Source organism: Lytechinus variegatus, chromosome 5 (genome assembly GCF_018143015.1).
Source record: "Lytechinus variegatus isolate NC3 chromosome 5, Lvar_3.0, whole genome shotgun sequence".
Classification (NCBI taxonomy): Eukaryota; Metazoa; Echinodermata; class Echinoidea; order Temnopleuroida; family Toxopneustidae; genus Lytechinus; species Lytechinus variegatus.
This window is the reverse complement of record NC_054744.1, coordinates 10319978-10341392: the sequence shown is the minus strand read 5'-3', so window position 1 is coordinate 10341392 and position 21415 is coordinate 10319978. Positions and strand designations below refer to the sequence as shown.

Sequence of the window (21415 nt, the reverse complement as noted above, 5' to 3'; positions counted from 1 at the left end):
GACGTCATAGTCTTTAAGGCCGATTCCGCACTCCTAATTGTTGACATGAATGATCATGTGAATTAAAGATAATTATTGCTACACTGCCATGCACTGTGGTCAGTATGGTTCTTGGATTTTTCTCCCCCCCCCCCCTCCCCTTTAATTCCTTTTCTATTTTCTCCTCGATCTTCTTTAAATTTTTTTTACTACTTGATCTATTTTGGGCAGTCTTTCCTGGCCATTCTCACTTAGCGCCGCACGCCGCCTCTCTCACAGGGGCCGCGGCGCGGCCTGCGGAACCGATCGAGGGGGGGAGGGAGGGGGACTTCAGTTTCCCCCATCACCCCCCCCCCCATAAAAAACATGAACAATTTAAACGGTGTGCGTTCGACATGACCATCTGATTGGACTTCAACCCCTAATTAGTATACATCTCTATGCTTCAACCCCACTTAATTATTGATCATAATTGTACAAAAACCTGCCTGTCCGGCAGTCCGGGGTGTGTCAACTCCTAATTAGTATACATCTCTATGCTTCAACCCCACTTTTCTTGATTATTGATTATAATTGTACAAAAACCTGCCTGTCCGGCAGTCCGGGGGTGTGTCAACCCCATAGAGTTATTTAACTCTATGGTCAACCCCTAATTAGTATACATCTCTATGCTTCAACCCCACTTTTATTGATAATTGATTATAAACGTGTATAAAAACCTACAAAGAATCGGGGGTGTTGTTGTTGTTGTTTTTTTTTTTTGCAATGGTGGTGCATAACGGCCCCATAGGATTTTCCTCAAGGTCTAAAACTCGACTTTCAGACTTGCGAGTTACTTGACAGTGGGCGGGGCGCATGACTATCACACCGATTTGGCAAAATATACCGCATCAATACACGGCCCAGGCCCAACGTACGCATGCGCAACCAATCTATGGAGGATTTGTTCAGAGAGTGCTGACCTGTTGGGCCGTCTGTGTAATCAGATTTACGGTAAGTGTTTTCAGGATTTTATTTTGTGCATTTTGTTTAATGAAAAATACTATTGAATATTGTAGAATGTGAAATACTGATTGGGCGTAGCATTTGTGATCATTGAGCTGTGTTTTGACTGAGCGAAATGAGTGTGCGAAAGCTCGACAGTGACTGAGTCCGATCCCGGCCCCGGGTTCGGTTCCTCCGCCACGGAAAGGCAGCCGCTTCCGGGCCCGCCGACTCCGGGGTTTCGAGATCGAGGTGCAGCGGGGGAGAGCATGATGCAGTCCCTAGCTTCCCGCCCCCTCCTCCGCTCCATCCATTATTGGACTTGGTCTTGGGAGGCATTAGCCTTGAGGAATTCGTGATGATATCTAATATTTGACATATGGTACCGGTACCGTACCGTATACTTTTTCAGGCCATTCCGTGCTTAGTTTTGGGAACTGGTACTTTTTGTACTGTAGTGTAGCCAAATCGAACTTTTCTGTACCTCCTTTCACCACGATATGTAAAGAAACTTTGCTTGGGGCGATTTTGAAAAGAATTGATACGAGAGGCTAGATGCGAAGCTCCTCACACAACTGGTTACCTCTTTTCTCATGTGATGTTTAATTGGCCCAGTTTGCCATGGGTGGACAAGTTTTCAGATGACATCGACGATTCCGCGGAATTATAATTTTTGTAATTATATCCATCTAGGCCTATACCCCGCATTTCCCTGCTCTTCAAGACCACTCTGCCACTTTCACAATGTTGACAAAAAAAATATTACAAATTCGATTCACTAAATAAATCACAAAAAAGATGTCTATTGGGATGAATCACTTTAAAGTTTAATAATCTGTATTATCTACTCGTGAAAATGGGAACCAGCATAGCTGGTTCCCATTTTCACGATTAGATAAAGACAGTATTGTGGAGGGGCCGGAAATAAATATACATAGATATACCAAGGCACGTACACACATATAATACTAGAACTGCAATTGTTTCAGAACGATGTGCATGCATTGACGCCTCTGATTTAATAGAGGCCAAGAAACAGAAGGAGATAGAGAGAAAACTCTAGATGATATACATTCTCAAAATATTAGAGGGCGGTATTTCTTAAAGGAATGGTCACTGATGCGTAAAACACAGTTGGATTATGTGAAATGATACAATTGGCAAACCCTGAAAATATGAGACAAAAATAAATTCAAACAAGGAAGTTATGGCAATTCAACTATTTTAAGATTTTGCAATAGAGGGCGCTATTTCTAAAGTTATGGTCACTAATTATGGATAACATGTCTACCAAATTAGAATGAATTTGGATGAGGAACGGTGGCAGGGGAGGACTAACAAAAATTACATGTTAATCAAATTGGATTTTAGCACATTTTGCTGTCCATAGGAAGTTACATTCTCGAGTAAATTTTTTAGACCATTTGGCACCCCATACGTTGTTGTTGAAAATGTGTGCATTGTGAGCAAGCAGTATACCATATGTTCAGATTGACTTATCTTGAAATTTTCTGTTGTAACCTATGTCGTATTTGGTATCACTGGAAAGAGTATTCCAATGCGGTGACATTGATACCACTTTTATTTGTGGGGAGGCAATAGACCGGAAGTAAATGCCATATAAAGAAAGACATTAAAAATGAAGGTTTTGCACAATAATTTTAAGCTGACGTCAGCAATTTGTTAGCTTCTGTTACAAAACATTAACGAATTGTTGAAGTATATATCAATACTCATATCTGCCAAGTTAGAAAGAATAAGCTTCAATAATAAGGAAATAAGAGCAAGTTGAAGTTGTGCTGGCATTAAAGTGCCTTTTGGGGTATTTTGCTGATTTTGGGGAGCATTTTTCAGATATTTCGTCAGTTGTAAGGTATATATTTTTTTAAATGGCATGAAAGGGCATATCTTGAAGACCCTAAATCCAAGAAAGGGTACGGGTTTGGCCATGCATGACGCAATGAGGAGCATTCAAAGGTAAGTGTTTTTGAAACTTTAGAGGGCGCTATTTCAATGACGAAAAATCAGTGATGCGTGAAAACTAAGTAGTATGTATGATATGATACTGTAATCAACTCCTGAATATATGAGCTCGAAATGAATAAAAACAAGAAAATTATGGCCATTTTACGATTTTTTGACTTTACATCTTAATAAATATGAAGTTTTTGAAGGAAGGCTATTTTGGATTTGAATTTAAGGCATGAAGATGGCATTTTGAAGGTCAAGTTATACGTCGCAGATGACGGAGCAACTCTTGGACTATCTATAGCAATTTGTTAGAAGTCTTTAGCATGCAGGATAACTGAGATATGAAAGAATGAAGAATGGTATGCAAATGGACTTGAAATTGACAAAATGGCGCCTGGATGGTCATGCATGAGTGATTTTGGAAATTGGAAGACGAGAGGCACAACTAGAGATGCTGGATAACATGTCTACCAAATTTGGTTGAATTTGGATGAAGGACGGAGCCAGGGTAGAGCTAACAAAACCATGTGTTAAACAAATGGGATTTTGGTGGAAGAAGAAGAAGAAGAAGACTAGAACTGCAATCGTTTCAGAACGATGTGCATGCATTGACGCCTCTGATTTAATAGAGGGCAAGAAACAGAAGGAGATAGAAAGAAAACTGTAGATGATATACATTCTCAAAATATTAGAGGGCGCTATTTCTTAAAGGAATGGTCACTGATGCGTAAAACACAGTTAGATTATTTGAAATGATACAATTGGCAAACCCTGAAAATATGAGACAAAAATAAAATCAAAGGAAGTTATGGCAATTCAATTATTTTAAGACTTTGCAATAGAGGGCGCTATTTCTAAAGTTATGGTCACTAATTATCGATAACATGTCTACCAAATTAGAATGAATTTTGATGAGGAACGGTGGCAGGGGAGGACTAACAAATATTACATGTTAATCAAATTGGATATTAGCACATTTTGCTGTCCATAGGAAGTTACATTCTCGAGTAAATTTTTTTAGACCATATGGCGGCCCATACGTGGTTGTTGAAAATGTGTGCATTGTGAGCAGTATACCATGTGTTCAGATTGACTTATCTTGAAATTTTCTGTTGTAACCTATGTCGTATTTGGTATCACTGGAAAGAGTATTCCAATGCAGTGACATTGATACCACTTTTATTTGTGTGGAGGCAATAGACCGGAAGTAAATGCCATATAAAGAAAGACATTAAAAATGAAGGTTTTGCACAATAATTTTAAGCTGACGTCAGCAATTTGTTAGTTTCTGTTACAAAACATTAACGAACTGTTTAAGTATATATCAATACTCATATCTGCCCAGTTAAAAAGAATAAGCTTCAATAATAAGGAAATAAGAGCAAGTTGAAGTTGTGCTGGCAGTAAAGTGCATTTTTGGGTATTTTGCTGATTTTCGGGAGCATTTTTGAGATATTTCGTCAGTTGTAAGGTATATATTTTTTTAAATGGCATGAAAGGGCATATCTTGAAGACTCTAAATCCAAGAAAAGGTACGGGTTTGGCCATGCATGACGCAATGAGGGGCATTCAAAGGTAAGCGTTTTTGAAACTTTAGAGGGCGCTATTTCAATGACGGAAGATCAATGATGCGTGAAAACTTAGTAGCATGTATGTTATAATACCGTGATCAATTTCTAAAAGAATGAGCGCAAAATGAATAAAAACACAAAAGTTACGGCCATTTTACGACTTTTAGACATTACATTTCAATAAATATGAAGTTTTTGAAGGAAGGCTATTTCGGATTTGAATTTAAGGCATGAAGATGGCATTTTGAAGGTCAAGTTATACGTCGCAGATGATGGAGCAACTCTTGGACTATCTATAGCAATTTGTTAGAAGTCTTTAGCATGCAGGATAACTGAGATATGAAAGAATGAAGAATGGTATGCAAATGGACTTGAAATTGACAAAATGGCGCCTGGATGGTCATGCATGAGTGATTTTGGAAAATGGAAGACGAGAGGCACAACTAGGGATGCTGGACAACATGTCTACCAAATTTGGATGAATTTGGATCAGGGACGGAGTCAGGGTAGAGCTAACAAAACCATGTGTTAAACAAATGGGATTTTGGTGGAAGAAGAAGAAGAAGAAGAAGAAGAAGAAGAAGAAGAAGATTACGGAATAGGAATATGGAACAAGAACAATGCATTGTCGCCATTGGGCGTCAATGCAATTACGGAATAGGAATATGGAACAAGAACAATGCATTGTCGCCATTGGGCGTCAATGCAACTATCCTACCTTACTCCCAGTCTTTTCATTCCCTGCAGCAGCAGCAGCTCCAAGTGCTATCACCAACCTCAGTTCAACTTCAAGTGTGTGTGTGGAACTATCTGTAGCTGGTAGTGGTCTAATGGTACTGTCTATGTGCATGGTCTGTGCCTTGTATTGCAGCTCACTGAGCCTGATCAATTGCCCATTGTATGTGTTTGAATTTTTCCCCAGCATTGTTCACATACCAACCCATACCAATTACACCATACATCCCCCCACCCAAAAAAAATTGGGTAACTCAAAACTTATATTTAAATCTCTACATCCTTTATACAAAAGTAAGTCTTATTCCAATCAATATACCGGTATGACTAACTGAAATAAACATGACAATCATTTACCTTTAATTTGTTTTTTCTTTCTGTTTTTCTTTGATCTTTTTCTTTTCTTTCTTTTTTTTTCTTTTCTTTCTTTTTTTTCTTTTGTTGTTCTTTTTGCTCTTTTCTTTGATTTTTTTCCTGTTCTTTTTCTTTGATCTTTTTTTCTTTCTTTTTTCTTTTTCTTCTTTTCTATTGTTCTTCCTTTTCTTCTTTGTATGTTTTTTTCTTCTTTGTTTGTTCTTTTCTATTGTTCTAAAGTTTCTTTTTCTTTTTTTCAAATCTTCTTTTTCAGAGATTTCCAAATATACATAACATAAATGAAACATTTTTCTCTAATGACATCAATATATAAATATTGTATAAAAAGGCATTTAACTATTAAAACATGCAAAAGTCTTTACCTTGTCTCTGCCTTGTAAAATATTAAATACTAAATACTGCATGTATCTACGATGAAAAACAAAAAAATATACATAAAAGGATATACATATAAAGAATATAAGTGACTTCATATATTTTTCTAGATAACTTGTCTGATGAAAACATATATAAAACTTTTTTTGTTTTATAATACAAATACATAATATACTGCCTACAGAAATTAATATAACATAATGTACATCAATAAATTAAATTACCATAAAACAGGTGCGCACAATGGCAGGCAGAGACAGGTGCAAGGGAAACGTGTTGCTCTTTAATTGAGACAATGCAGTTCTCCCGCTTTAATAACCATTATCTCATCGAGAAACATTCCGAGGGAGAGTCCTCGAATCAACGCCACCACCTGTCCATCATTGCCAACCGGAACAGGGGCGGATGGGCAGGTATGGGGCACCTGTCTCGATGAGAAAACAGTTGGCTTGGTGTGAACTGGATGTCTAGCCTCTTCAGCTGAACACCCACTCCACAACAGTAAATGTAGGTAGGAGCCTTCTCAACTCCTCTTCCCATGGAGCCAGCCCTCCAGAGCGGCCCCAGAGATCCAAAAGGTGAAAAAGTATGTCCAAGTCGGGAGTATCCGAGGTGCTGACACTCCCCACTGGGACACCTCCTGAAGGCTCTCTATTTCCAAGACCGAAACGTCATAAGTTTTCCCAATTGTATCCAAGGGACCAATCAGGAAAACCTCTGTTTCTCTCTTATTATGGAGGCTTCAGGGAATAAGAACAGATGTGGACAGGAAAGGCAAAGGAACGCAGACGTCCCTCCTACACACACCCTTGCCGTATTCCCTGAATCTTCTTGTTGCTACATGTATCTCCTTGCTGAGTATTCGGTTACCCAGCTGGAGACTGATAGGCTATATCCCTATACCATCCATTGTTATTTCTCAGCCAGCCTCCTTAAAGGGGAATGAAACCTTTGGAACAAATAGGCTTGTGTAGAAACAGAAAAATCAAAGAATAAGAATAAAGAAAGTTTGAGAAAAATCGGACAAATAATGAGAAAGTTATGAGCATTTGAATATTGCAATCACTAATGCTATGGAGATCCTCCCATTGGCAATGCGACAAGGATGTGTGATGTCACTGATGAACAACTTTCCCTTTGGTGGACTATAAAATACCCTCAAAATGTCTCTTTTTGCTTTTTCTTATGATGATACAAACTCTTTATCCATGATGTATTCTTAAAAATTATGTATTACATGCCCTCATGTAGAAAGAACACATGATCTATGGATAGATGTGATAAAAGAGGCAATTCAAGTGAAATATATACTAAAGTAATGGGAGAGTTGTTCACAAGTGACATCACACATCTTTGTCGCATTGCCAATTTGCTATCTCCATAGCTATAGTGATCGCAATATTCAAATGCTCATAACTTTCTCATTATTTGTCCGATTTTACTCAAACTTTTGTTGATCTGTTTCTTTGATTTTTCTGTTTTCACACAAGCTATCTTGTTCCAATGGTTTCATTCTCCTTTAAGAACTAAATGCTTAAGGATAAGCGGCCAAGACGGGAGGCGAAGGAATAGTCTTTTATAAATAATGGTGACAGCTGCTAGTGTCTAAAACCAGATGTAATGGACTCCTTTGCCAACTGTCAATCCAAAACAATTTAATTAAAAACTACTTAAAAGTCTTGATCATTAAATGACATCACCAGAAACGTCTGGTGGCCATGGTGGAATCCTCCAAGGTATTCTTGTCTCCTTGGAGATTCCCAGGCTCCCTGGACTTACTTGTAAGACCGGTGCCGCAGATTACCATGGTCATTCTTCAGTTCTTGTTTGCAATGTTGGCTGTCCTTTTTTAATGGAATGGGGATGGTGGGGGTAGGGATCTCCAGCTGGATCGGAGACTCCCCATCTCCCCCAATCCCTGTTCATTTCCCTCCTCAAAGGATACAGCCCTTGCCTGTCTATTATTAGCAGGTGTTCTAGCGATGGGGCAGACCCTACTGAAATGGCCTTCTTCTTCCCCATAGTTGTAACAGCCTGTGAATCTCCACTGTTGATCGGGGGCCATGCCCACGCATGGTCTTCTGAGTGAATTGATACCACTTACTACTCTTCAAAATGGGAACCATCTAAGAAAATTCTCCTGAATTATAAATGCTGGTTCCCATTTTCACGAGTAGATAAAGACAGTTTATTAATCAGATTCATTTCGTCAGAGATTCATCACTAACGAAATAAATATCACTAGTAATCTGTCTTTATCTACTCGTTGAAATGGGAACCAGCGTGTACAACTCTATTGAGAATTTTCCACGCTGGTTCCCATTTTAGCGAGTAGATTAAACTAGTTTACTCGCTAAAATGGGAACCAGTGTGTACAACTCTATGGGGAGTTTTCCACGCTGATTCCCATTTTAGCGAGTAGAGAAAAGACAGCGATGAAATCAAGATCGAAGCTCATTAAAGGATTAGATTTATCTAGAATCAGCGCGCCAGCTGCGGTGAAGCAGTGAGCAAGCTCGAAAAGGTAGCTAGGTCATGTCTTGTCGTGAAAAAGTGTCCTGTGATGATATTAGCTTCCAATCGGACCCCTCTTCGGATGTGAAATATTTTGGTCACTTGAAAAAGGTATCGTATTACCGAACGTCTGTTTTCTATGTGAAAAGTTAAGAAATCAACAAAATCACTGATGAGCTATTTTGACCATATTTATTATTTTTAGAATATTAAAACTTTGAAAATGTGTTTTTGACCATTTTTGTCTCACCTGCATAGCAGAGTGAGACTATAGGCGCCGCTTTTCCGACGGCAGCGGCATCAACATCAAATCTTAACCTGAGGTTAAGTTTTTGAAATGACATAACTTAGAAAATATATGGACCTAGTTCATGAAATTTGGACATAAGGTTAATTAAGTATCACTGAAGATCCTGCATGATTTTTATGTCACATTACCAAGGTCAAAGGTCATTTAGGGTCAATGAACTTTGGCCGAATTGGGGGTATCTGTAGAAATTCCCATCATAACTTTGAAAGTTTATGGATCTGATTCATGAAACTTAGACATAATAGTAATCAAGCATCACTGAACATTTTGTGCAAGTTTCAGGTCTCATGATTGAGGTCAAAGGTCATTTAGGGTCAATGAACTTTGGCTGAATTGGGGGTATCTGTTGAATTACCATCATAACTGAAAGTTTATTGGTCTAGTTCGTTAAACTTGGACATTAGAGTAATCAAGTATCACTGAACATCCTGTGCACATTTCTGGACACATGACCAAGGTCAAAGGTCAATGAACTTTGGCCGAATTGGGTGTATCTGTTGAATTACCATCATAACTTTGAAAGTTTATGGATCTGATTCATGAAACTTGTACATAAGAGTAATCAAGTATCACTGAACATCCTGTGCGAGTTTCAGGTCACATGATCAAGGTCAAAGGTCATGTAAGGTCAATGAACTTTGGCCATGTTGGGTTTTTTTGTTGAATAACTATCATATCTGTAAGTTTATTGGTCTAGTTCATAAAAAGTGGACATAAGAGTAACCATGTATCACTGAACATCTTGTGCGAGTAAGAGTAGTTTTCAAAGTCAGCACTGCTGCTATATTGAACCGCGTGATGCAGGTGAGACGGCCAGAGGCATTCCACTTGTTCATCTTTCATGCCCTTGATTTATACATCATTTTGTATATAAAACTTCAAAGTTTCTCATGGTAGGGGAAGGCGGGGTAAGTTGTGACACTTTTTGCATTTTGCATGTTACTTGATAGAATTGATATGACTAATAATTTTTTAGAAATAAGTACCCTGCCTTAAAATTTGATTTGTGGGAAATATTTTTCACCTATATATAGCTTTCTACCCCCACACTGAAATTCATTGTGACCTTTGAAAAAATCCAATGTCAAATGGCTCAACTTGCCCAATCTGTGGGGTAAGTTGAGCCACAAAAACTATGTTGAAATGTATGCGGGAAGAACCAGGATTTAAATTTTTTATTTCAAGTCTTTTCACTTGCTAATTCTCTATAAATAGAAATACTAACATCCTCTAAAAGTAAAAGAACTGTCATGTGAATTTTCACCTTTCTGCCTGCATATCAATGGCTTTTCAAGGTTTTGTTTCTTAATACCATATGAATTACCATGGCTCAACTTGCCACATGTTGGCTGGCTCAAAGTACCCCAGTCCTAACTTAATGCGATATTTGCACATCCACACATTTTTTTATGCACCCATCATGTAAAAAAGACTATGACAAGAATGAAGATTCATACCGGGACTAACAATATTGTTCTTATTTCTTTATATTGAAAGATGTGTTTCGGTAAAAAGCACTGATCTATTTTACACCCTTTTTGTCTCTCCCACCAGAGGTGAAGGTGAGACCTAGGGATCCAAATGTCGTCCGTCCGTCTGTCACAAATAACTAGACAACCGTAAGTCGCTTTTCAGCCAAACTTGGATGGTAGATGGACTTATGGGAACTGCATGTTATGTAGCAGTTGGAGGTCACATGATAAGGTCAAAGGCCATTTTCAGGTCAATGTTAAAGTTTACATGCAAGACTCTCTTATGACACCTAACTCCACAACCATAAGTCACTTTTCAACAAAACTTGGATGGTAGATGTACTTAGGCGATCTGCATGTTTTGCTGCAGTGGAAGGTCAACATTAAAATTTACGTGCAAGGCTCTTATGACAATTCTGTTGCATGCCTTTGCAAATCACGATATTTCTGGTTGTTTTCATAAGTGGGCGAAACACAAAATCGCTTTTGCCTTGTTTACATTTCTGGCTGAAATTTGTATTTTTCTCTCTAAAAAAGTACTTCTTGTTTCAAAGTGGAAAACAATGTGGTGGGGTAAAGGGTTATGTAATGGGTCATCAATACAGGACACCACCACAATGTCTGACTCATCAATTATTGGCCTTGGGCTGGTGGCTCAAATTGCCCCTATGCTCAACTTACCCCGCCTTCCCCTATAGGTTTCTATAAGTTTTTTCCTCCTCAAATTGCTTCATACTTGTTTTATACATGGGTGCACATACAGATACAAATTCTGAAAGTGGCATTTCACCGAACTCTATCACGGAGCCTTAAACCCTTCCCATATCATACATGCCTAAGCGAGACCTAGGTATAGTCACTCATTCAATGAACAAGACGGATTTCCCTAGCCCTACATGTAGGTCTTGGAAATCTGTCTTTAAAAGTTAGAAAGATAGAAATCAAGTAAATTTGTTTGATTTTATTTATCTATACAACTTCATACACCTAATGCATATGAAGGTGCAAAAAAACCAAATAATATAAATATGAAAACTGCAAGGTTTCTTACTAGACTGATATCGTGTATATCCCTTGATCCATCCATAAACACCACACATATAATAGGCTTGACCCTTGAACTGCTTCGCTTTGACGTAGCTTCAATAAGCAATGTTACAAAATGCCGTTTTGAAGAACAATTTATAGATGAAAATTATTATTCAACAATTGCAAACAAATTTAACTTGATTATGAATAATTATTATTACAATAATTATTTATAATCAAGTTTCAAAATTTGATCAAATATGGACAAGGAATAACAAAGTTATGCCATTTTAAAGATATGGGCTATTTTTATGAAACAGTTCTATTCATGTCTTCATGAATATTCAAAGAGCAAAATGATGATTTTACATCCCCACTTTTTTTTATTATATGAAATTATGTTAATTCAAATTTTGTCCTCCAAGAATGAAAAAAATAGATTGACAACTGATTACTGATTTAAAGGGATCGTTTAACTTTGTAAGCAGGTGATTTAAAAAATTCTCAAACTGAGACGAAACATGTGTATGAGTGCCTGTATTTGTCCTCAAAAACCCTAAAACAGACTTCAATATAGGATGAAAAACTCTAATTTAGATACAAGTAGCAATTTATTAGCTTGATTTTGAGAACCGTCTAGTAGACAGGCTCAGCTTATGACCAGTTTTCTCCAATTCAAAAAGTCCGTTGGCTATGTTGACTGCCTTCTGCTGTGTGTATCTCCTATACACACGCTATTAGCTGCACTGTGCATTCAGTGTATACCTTGTATACACTGTATGTAGGTCATGCTGTGTTCATCTGGGTTCATCTGTGTTGTGTTGCACAGATTCGCTCTCTACACATAGTCATTGAAACCAACTCCCAATTATTTTCAAACTTTGGTTTACATCTCCAAGGTGTTAAAATTGATCCTGTATATATAACACTTTGAAACTTTTGGGATGGTATTTTTATACTATAAGCCTAATGTTTAGCCCATTTTCTAGAACCAAAATGAGAATTTTTTAAATCAGAACAAAGTGAAATGATCACTTTAATGCATTTTATTGCTGCGACATTTATTATAAGGGATATTTATCATACACACATGTATGAAAATATGAAATAAACGTATGATTTTGTGTAAAATTTTGGAAAATGGAAAGTGGGGATGTGACATCAGCACAGGTGCAGATCCAGGGGGGGGGGCACAGGGAGCACATGCCCCCCTCCCCTTTGAGAAGAAAAAATGAAATTTGTAATGTAAAAATGCAATTTTCGGGTACAAAATATCCTTAATTTGTGGTTGAATACCTTTTTTTTTGCTTGGGGGGGGCTTGTAAAAATTTTCCACCGAAAAATTTGCCCCCCCCCTTTGGAAAATCCTAGATCCACCCCTGCATCAGCATCATCAGCATGTCTAATGAATATTTATGACAATGTACATAGCTGTTTTCACAAAATATTGCTAAACTTTGAAATTCAATAATACTTCCTTATCAGATTTTGTTAAAACTTTGGGCTCTTTGCTTTATGAAATTAACTTTCAAATACCTGAAAAGTTCATAAGTGTCATATTTTTTGATGTGTTGATGGATTTACATCAAACCTAAATTTTCTTAAAAATTTCTTATTTCAAACCATCTTATCGTTCAGACAAATTTCCCCTTTGAAACTCAACTGCTCTGTTTTTTCCTCCTTCTAGAAATCGAAATTGATCTTGAGGCAAGATGTCGAAGCTGTTTGTTCCTCTGGTGCTCCTGGCTGAGCTTCTTGGTCTGGTGTCCTGCATCTTGATTGGACTGTGGATGGGAAGGTATCTCGGTGGGTTTGCTTGGGATGGTTCCAGTCAAGAGTTCAACCTCCATCCACTCCTCATGACAGTATCAATGGTTTTTCTCTATGGAAACGGTAAGTAGTAATAGATCTTTCATTGAATTACTTCTCGCCCCCCCCCCTCTCTCCCTTTCTCAAGATTCAAACTTAAAGGGGAAGTTTACCCTGACAAAAATTTATTATAAAAATAGTGGAAAAATTATTTAAGACATTGGTAGTAAAAGTCCATGATCCATCAAAGATTCAAGAAGTTTTAGTAGAATTTTGTTTGATTTGTGATGTCATGTGTGAGGTAATTCCCATATACAGTGTATTGTGAATGAAAAATATTGAAATATCATTCTTTCTAAAGTTTTAATGGCATTCAATTGTCCTTCAGTATTTGAAGAGACAAATCATTCCACACCCGCTTCTGAAAGAATTATTTTAAAGAAATAATGAACCCTGAAAAAAAATAAAATTCATGCGTTTGATATTACATGTACATTTACATGTAACATAAGGGGCAGGTGCCTGTATGTGATATCACAAATCAGAAGCGTAAAATTCGAATTTTCTTTTTCTTAATCTTTAATGGGTGTTCCTCAAGGCCTCATCAATATTTTTTTTTCTGGTATTTTTACAACAAACTTTTTGTCACGGTGAACTTCCCCTTCGAGGATTGATCTCATTGTTCACATTATGACATAACGTGACAACTCTGAAAGCACAGCTTGTAGCAAATGCACTTTGGATAGAATTGACAGAATACTGAAAAGGCTGGAATAAGTAACTTCCACAAAAGGTATATTAGATATTACAAGTAATAAAGAATGAATAGTAAGATAGATACTAAAACATTAAACATGACCATGATAAAGTCAAGCTCTTCTCTCCATCTTTTCCCCTCTCCCACTCCTCTCTCACCCTCCATCCATTGAACAGAGAACATTTTCTCTTCTTGTTTTAATAAAAAGTAGAAAAGTACTTTTCCCAGTCTGTTACCTTTTGTGCAAGAGTTGCTCATTTCTCTAATAAACTTTAAACAATTTCTTTCAGAAATATTTAATTTGATGTGTTTGTCATTCACATTGTGTACAATGTATCATCATAGTTTTCAGTCTTTGTCTATTTCAATTAAAAAAAGAAATCAATTTTTCATTCGCAGATTTCAAATCATATACCTTTATTTTGTGCTTGATTCTGCATGTAGCAGTAGCATGGCATAAAATGATAAAATGCTTTGTAATGCAGTGCTTTGCAAAAGCTGTTAAGTAAATATGAATGCCTACCTTGTCAAAGATGTGTTATGCAATACAGTGCCATTGAGAGAACCATCAATACATTGTTATCACATCTTGAGTTGCGGTCTTGAATTGAATGGGGGGGTGAAGAGATGATTGATGATGTTTGTATCTTTCCATGTGGCTTTATTATGATTTCTGGTTTGCGGAGGTTCCCGTTTCTGTGTACAAATATAACCCTATAAATTACACACCCGTATTTCAAAACAGAGTTATACATGCCTGAACTGCAAAATGTCTTAATTAATCAGAATCCTCCGCTCTTATAAAGACTTGATATCGTTAACCAGTCATCATCAGCTTTAACTGGACGGTCTTTAAACAGATACACAAGCCTGAGATACTAGTTTTAATTGGCTTGATATTTTCATTACAGATTTTATTTTATAAATTTAATTTTACAGTTACAGTTGAATTTGAGATGGGCACCTAAGCTATTATGTATCCCATGTATATCTGAGTAGTGTTTGATGATATGATACCAAGTATAAAAGCCCATTATACAACACATAGTAGCTGCACTATATTCATGGACATGGTAATAAATAATAATGATAATAATAAATGTTTCATCAAGTGTTTTCTTAGTCATTTTCACTGACTGTTATAAGCTACTAAAATCCATGCATCTGATTGGCTGAAAGCAAATTTGTCATTGAAGATCAACAACAAGCTCTCGATGAAGAGCTCTCCAAATGTGTCTCTCTCGGTGGGTCTAAGCTATTTCTTTCATTTCTTATTTTATTTAATCCTTTTCAGCCACCATGATCTACCGTATTTTCACTGGTGTCGATGTCCCTCGCATCGCTGTCAAGGCAACCCACGCTGGGGCTCTTCTTCTAGCCACCATCATGATGTCAGTTGGATTGACGGCCGTGTTTCAAAATCACAACGCTAATGGAATCCCCAACTTATACAGTCTTCATAGCTGGTTAGGAATTACAACGGTGTCCATGTTCTTATTACAGGTAGTGTATGGCTGTGTTTTGTTGGGGTTTTGTGTGAGTGTGTGTTTATGGGATGGGGGCAGGGTCTAGAGAAGAAGGGGGGGGTCACTCTTCTCCCTTGTTTCCTCCGCTCGCTGTAATTGAATTACTGGTATTCTTCACATGGCATGAGAAATGCTTAAAATTTTGCTTGTGGGGGTAGTCATTTATATCCTTATGCTGTTATTTTCACTTTTTTTCGAAAATGGTTACAAAGTGGTGTAAAAAGAAAGTGGACTTTGCCATTTGTGTTTACCTTGTATCTGGCTTGGGAACTTTTAGACTTCATGGGCTTGTACATTAAGCCTGAGTCATATCGATTATTTTGAAAACCGGTGTTCGACAGCTCTAATTCGATCGAACATCGATGCATCGAATATTGAAGGCGGGGAAAATTTAGTCTTGTTTTTGCGTCGATGCGATGCGCTTTGCATATGCACTACGCACTGATGGTATGCGCTGGCGTTGGCCGGTGACAGCAGATGACAGAGCAAAGTTCGTTTGTATTTTCCATGATCACAAAACACACAAAAAAGGCCGGGGACCAAAGCAGAATTCTTCCCAAAATATCTTCAACAATGATATTTGCAGATGACAACATATAACTTTAAAATGAAACAATAATAAAGACATGAATCACGCAGAGTCGATCCGAATGATTTTCGATCGACTAGCATTCGCAGTCCATTCACCAGCCCCGTCCGCAGCTCCGTACACTCACTCTCCCGACAGGCGTGCTTGACGTCAGCGCCAGCAAACAAGTGCAATCAACGGAGAGCGCTGTAACTTGCCTGAGATTGTGTAGTTGGATCCAAAATGAGCTCCAAATAAATTTATGGGAATAAATACGTAATTTTCTCTGGATGGTCATTTGAATTGCTATTCAATGCTGATATAACGATTGTGAGGAAAGATTGTGGAATATGAGTTATGACGATGTTCGAGAATTAATCCTGATAATGACAATCCAGTTTTTTAGACGCAATTAGACGCCATTGAAAATTGAAACGAAATACAAACGTTTCACATCAAGCTCTAAATTCATATTAATGATTATCATATGCAAATTATTGTGAAATATTACGATTAAATAATGTTCTATGGTCATGATTTTAATATTGTTCATGAAAGCAAGATTTATTTTACGTTGATCGCGTCAATTTCCGGCCATTTTCTGGTTTGATTAAAGAACAGTACTGCGCATGCACGATCGATGGCCATGACTTCCATACATGAATTCATCGTGCATAAATTATCTCGGCACGAGCAGACGAGTAAGACTCGAACTATGATCGAAATAAACTTAAAATTAATGGTGAATAGCATCATAATTACTCATTCGGTTTCATTTTGGGGGCAACAGAAATCAAGTAAGTAGTAGTAAAGTTGGACATTACTGATATTTTGATGATTGATTGTGTAAACCAAACGAATCGGCCGCCCGACGTATTTTTTTTTTTTCGATGCACCGATTTTGCAAAATCTGCACCGGTGTTCGATGACATCGATCGAACACCGATTTTAAAATCGATTCGACTCAGGCTTATTGTACATGTATATCCCTACCCATTAAAAGATATTTCATCAAGGTTGAAGATGATGACAATTTGTCAATAAAGACTTTGATGATGGAACTTAACCCTAAATAGACTGGGCTATTTCGATGACTAAGAAGACGGGGGGGGGGGGGGGGGCTGATTCAGCCCCCCTTATGATCTCGGCCGTCGATCGCGACGAAAATTGGCACACGCCTTACCCATGGCATTATCTACAAAATTGTAATATCAAATTCTGCGAAAAATCTCATTGCTCATTAATTATGCTAATTTATGCATAAAATCATAAATTCGCTCTTATTAATAAAATAATGCCCCTAAAATGCTAATTTTTGTTACGCATACTCTAGATAGGCATCTGATCAAATTTATTTCAAAAAATTCAACATTCCATTTATTTTCTTATGTATTTTATTGTTTTCTAAATTTCTTATGTATTTCTGTGTTTTTCAACTTTTAGTCTTTTGTCTCACCTGCATAGCAGAGTGAGACTATAGGTGCCGCTTTTCCGACGGCGGCGGCGGCGTCAACATCAAATCTTAACCTGAGGTTAAGTTTTTGAAATGACATCATAACTTAAAAAGTATATGGACCTAGTTCATGAAACTTGGCCATAAGGTTAATCAAGTATTACTGAACATCCTATTAGAGTTTCATGTCACATGACCAAGGTCACAGGTCATTTAGGGTCAATGAACTTAGACCATGTTGGAGGAATCAACATCAAAATCTTAACCTGAGGTTAAGTTTTTGAAATGTCATCATAACTTAGAAAATATATGGACCTAGTTCATGAAACTTGGACATAAGGTTAATCAAGTATCACTGAACATCCTGCAGGAGTTTCACGTCACATGACCAAGGTCAAAGGTCATTTAGGGTCAATGAACTTTGGCCGAATTGGGGGTATCTGTTGAATTCCCATCATAACTTTGAAAGTTTATGGATCTGATTCATGAAACTTGGACATGATAGTAATCAAGCATCACTGAACATTTTGTGCAAGTTTCAGTTCTCATGATTAAGGTCAAAGGTCATTTAGGGTCAATGAACTTTGGCCGAATCGGGGGTATCTGTTGAATTACCATCATAACTTTCAAAGTTTATTGGTCTAGTTCGTTAAACTTGGACATTAGAGTAATCAAGTATCACTGAACATCCTGTGCGCATTTCAGGTCACATGGCCAAGGTCAAAGGTCAATGAACTTTGGCCGAATTGGGTGTACATGTATCTGTTGAATTACCATCATAACTTTGAAAGTTTATGGATCTGATTCATGAAACTTGTACATAAGAGTAATCAAGTATCACTGAACATCCCGTGCGAGTTTCAGGTCACATGATCAAGGTCAAAGGTCATGTAAGATCAATGAACTTTGGCCGTGATGGGGTTTTTTGTTGAATAACCATCATATCTCTGTAAGTTTATTGGTCTAGTTCATAAAAGGTGGACATAAGAGTAACCATGTATCACTAAACATCTTGTGCGAGTTAGAGTAGTTTTCAAAGTCAGCACTGCTGCTATATTGAACTGCGTGATGCAGGTGAGATGGCCAGAGGCATTCCACTTGTTATTGTTTTTTCAATGGAAATTGTTGGGGACTTTATTTTGACCATAAAAACAATAAAATTAATTGATTTTAAGCAGTAAAAGGAAAAATAATGATACATTTATGAATTTTGGCTCAAAACACTATTAGCATTGGATTTGTACACAAATTCATGTTTTTTGAGTAATTTTGGGTCTGCATGCACTTACGAAATGTTGCGTAATTTTGAAATCGCGTACCCGGGGGTCACAATTTTGGTCTCAAAAATTGCGCAAGACTTGAAAGTAAAAGGTCAGTGAGCGACGCGGTCAAAATATTTTGCGCTGCGGAATTATCACGAAAAATGTCGAGGGGGGGCTGATTCAGCCCCCCAGTCTTTTTAGGGTTAAACCCTATGGAATGAATAATCATAAATAATAAAGGTCATAAAGCAGATTAGGTTACTCTTAATTCTGATCATTTTTATATATATTTTGAAAGATCTATGTTTAAATAAAACATAAGCTACATGTAGGTTCACCAGGTTAATGTTTGTGATAGATCATTGTATATTTTTATGATCTTTGTTTTTTTGTGGTAGTGTTCTGAGAATACATAATGCATACACAGTACGTTCACCAGTGAGTCAAGGTTATTTCTTGCTTGCTTTTATGGCAATAGGCAATGCTTATTTTCCAATATCATTTGACAAACTCCAACAAAGCAATCTTGCTGAAATGACCATATGAAGCCTAATAATTGTATTGGTACTGATGATGATAGTAGTGGTGGTTATGATGATGATGGTAGTGATGGTATTGATGATGATGATGGTGATGATGGTGGTAGTGGTGATGATGATGTCTATGATGATGATGGTGACAGTGACAATGATGATAGTGATAAGGTGATGATAATGGTAGTTATGATGATGATAATGATAATAGTGTTGATGATGATGATGACGATGATGATGTTGATGATGTCTATGATGATAATGATGACAGTGACGATGATGATGATAGTGATAAAGGTGACGATGATGATGACTATGATGATGATGATGATGATGATGACTATGATGATGATGATGATGATTATGGTGATGATAGTGATTAGGATAATAGTAATAATAAAAGCTATGTGTGTCAAAATAATTACTTTTCTTATCCCCCCTCTCTCTTTCCCTCTTTCTATTTTCAGCTAGTACTTGGTTTAGGAATCTTTTTACTTCCATTTGCCTCAAGCCAACTCCGTGCATCCTACTTATCATCCCATGTCTTCTTTGGTATTGCTATCCTCTCGATGGCAGCAGCGACGTGTCTTATCGGCATCCTAGAGAAAATCATGTTTTCAGGGTAAGACTTTCTTTCTCACATCAGTTCTTCCCTACTGGAAGGAACCCATGGTTTATGCAAATTTCCTATTATAAATTACACTTATTTACCACGTATATTAAAAAAATGTCAGATGCTGATGTTTTGTGCGCCAATTTGACAGCTGTTGCCATGGTTAATTACACTATTTCTTTCATGAGTCCACTGTTTGAAGAGTGGACTCATTACTAAAATAGCGCAGATAACCACTTGTTTTTCTTTTTTTAAGTCAGAATAAGTTCAAAATTGATGTTGATACTTTAATAGGAGGCACTCTGACCTTTTTGTGGTGATAAATTTGTCTAAAATCTTGAAGGGAATCCAACCTTGTCCATTGTTAAAGGAAGAAATTGTGAAAGACAGAATGTTGAAAGATCTTATTAAAAAAAAGCACATCGAATAAGAAAATTGCAATTGAATAATATGCAAAATTTATGCAACACATGCTACAATGTGCTATTTACTGTTACTCTGGCTTTAGCATAGCTACCCTAATCAGGCACTCAAACATTAAGGAATACATTTACCTTCCTACAGGATACCCATTTAATATTCTCGGGTAAAAAGTGGCAAATATATATAAATGCCTTGCGGAATGATATGAGTGCTGCAGGTGGGATTTGCATGCTGTACCTTGCGGTTCAAGGTCCCGAGACTTATCCTTTGAGTCGCAGCATGTATGTCTATGGAAACATTGTACAAAAATTTATATTTGATAATAGATATTGACGGTACTGTACCTCATAAATTGATGAGGCCCAAACTTTTTCATTATCATTTCAAATAAATGTTGATGTCAACTAAATCAAATGAATCTTGTTTTTTCTGTAGGATTAAGTATTCGGACCTGCCTGCTCCAGCGATTATTGCAAACGCAGCGGGATTGACCATTGTTGGATTCGTCATCACTGTGGCGTACATCTTAACCACAAACAAGGCAGCATCATCCCCGAATAGAAACTACTCCAATCTCCACTGAGATGTTCATCGCATAACCGAGAATCCATCTCTGAATAAATACCCCAACCCAAACTCACAAAAAAGATGCAACACAATAGTCTGAATTGGCCAAGCTATTCGCTACAAGATAGCCCCTCGCATTGACAGAGCAGAGAGGTAACTGCTACAGAGCCATTGTTTTTCAAATTGATTCTGCCTCCTGTAAGTCTGAAGAATCTTGTAATTACCCAAATATGAATTATTCTGATGGAAACTGGGTTGGTTAAGGTTAACAAAATAAATCCAAAAAAAGGTAAGGAATACCTTGGGGTTGTACAATGGTTAACAAACAGAGCAAAGAGGGGCAGATCTTTGGGGGAGGCAGGGCGAACCATGAGTTTTTTTAAGTAGTGAAAAATGGTGGGATTAGATAGGCCAAAGAAGGAAGACGGATGTACCGGTAAGTAGGGGAGCTCTGGTATGGGACATGTAACTGTACATGTACATGCCACTTTAATTCAATTAAGACCAAATATGGCTTTTATGCCATCTAGCCCCACCCCCTTCCCCCTCTATCCCCATCAAAATATACTGGCATTGCTCCAGGAGACTT

At 37.4% G+C, this 21415-nt stretch overlaps 1 protein-coding gene across 1 annotated transcript; it reads left to right on the top strand.

Moving 5' to 3' along the window:
* Window positions 1-886: 886 nt before the first annotated feature.
* On the top strand, window positions 887-20895 carry LOC121415245 (cytochrome b ascorbate-dependent protein 3-like). Its single transcript, XM_041608428.1, has 5 exons — window positions 887-972; window positions 13003-13208; window positions 15176-15384; window positions 19691-19845; window positions 20695-20895. Exons 2-5 carry the CDS (start codon window positions 13028-13030, stop codon window positions 20840-20842), a joined length of 693 nt encoding a protein of 230 aa, XP_041464362.1. The 5' UTR covers window positions 887-972; window positions 13003-13027; the 3' UTR covers window positions 20843-20895.
* Window positions 20896-21415: the final 520 nt, after the last annotated feature.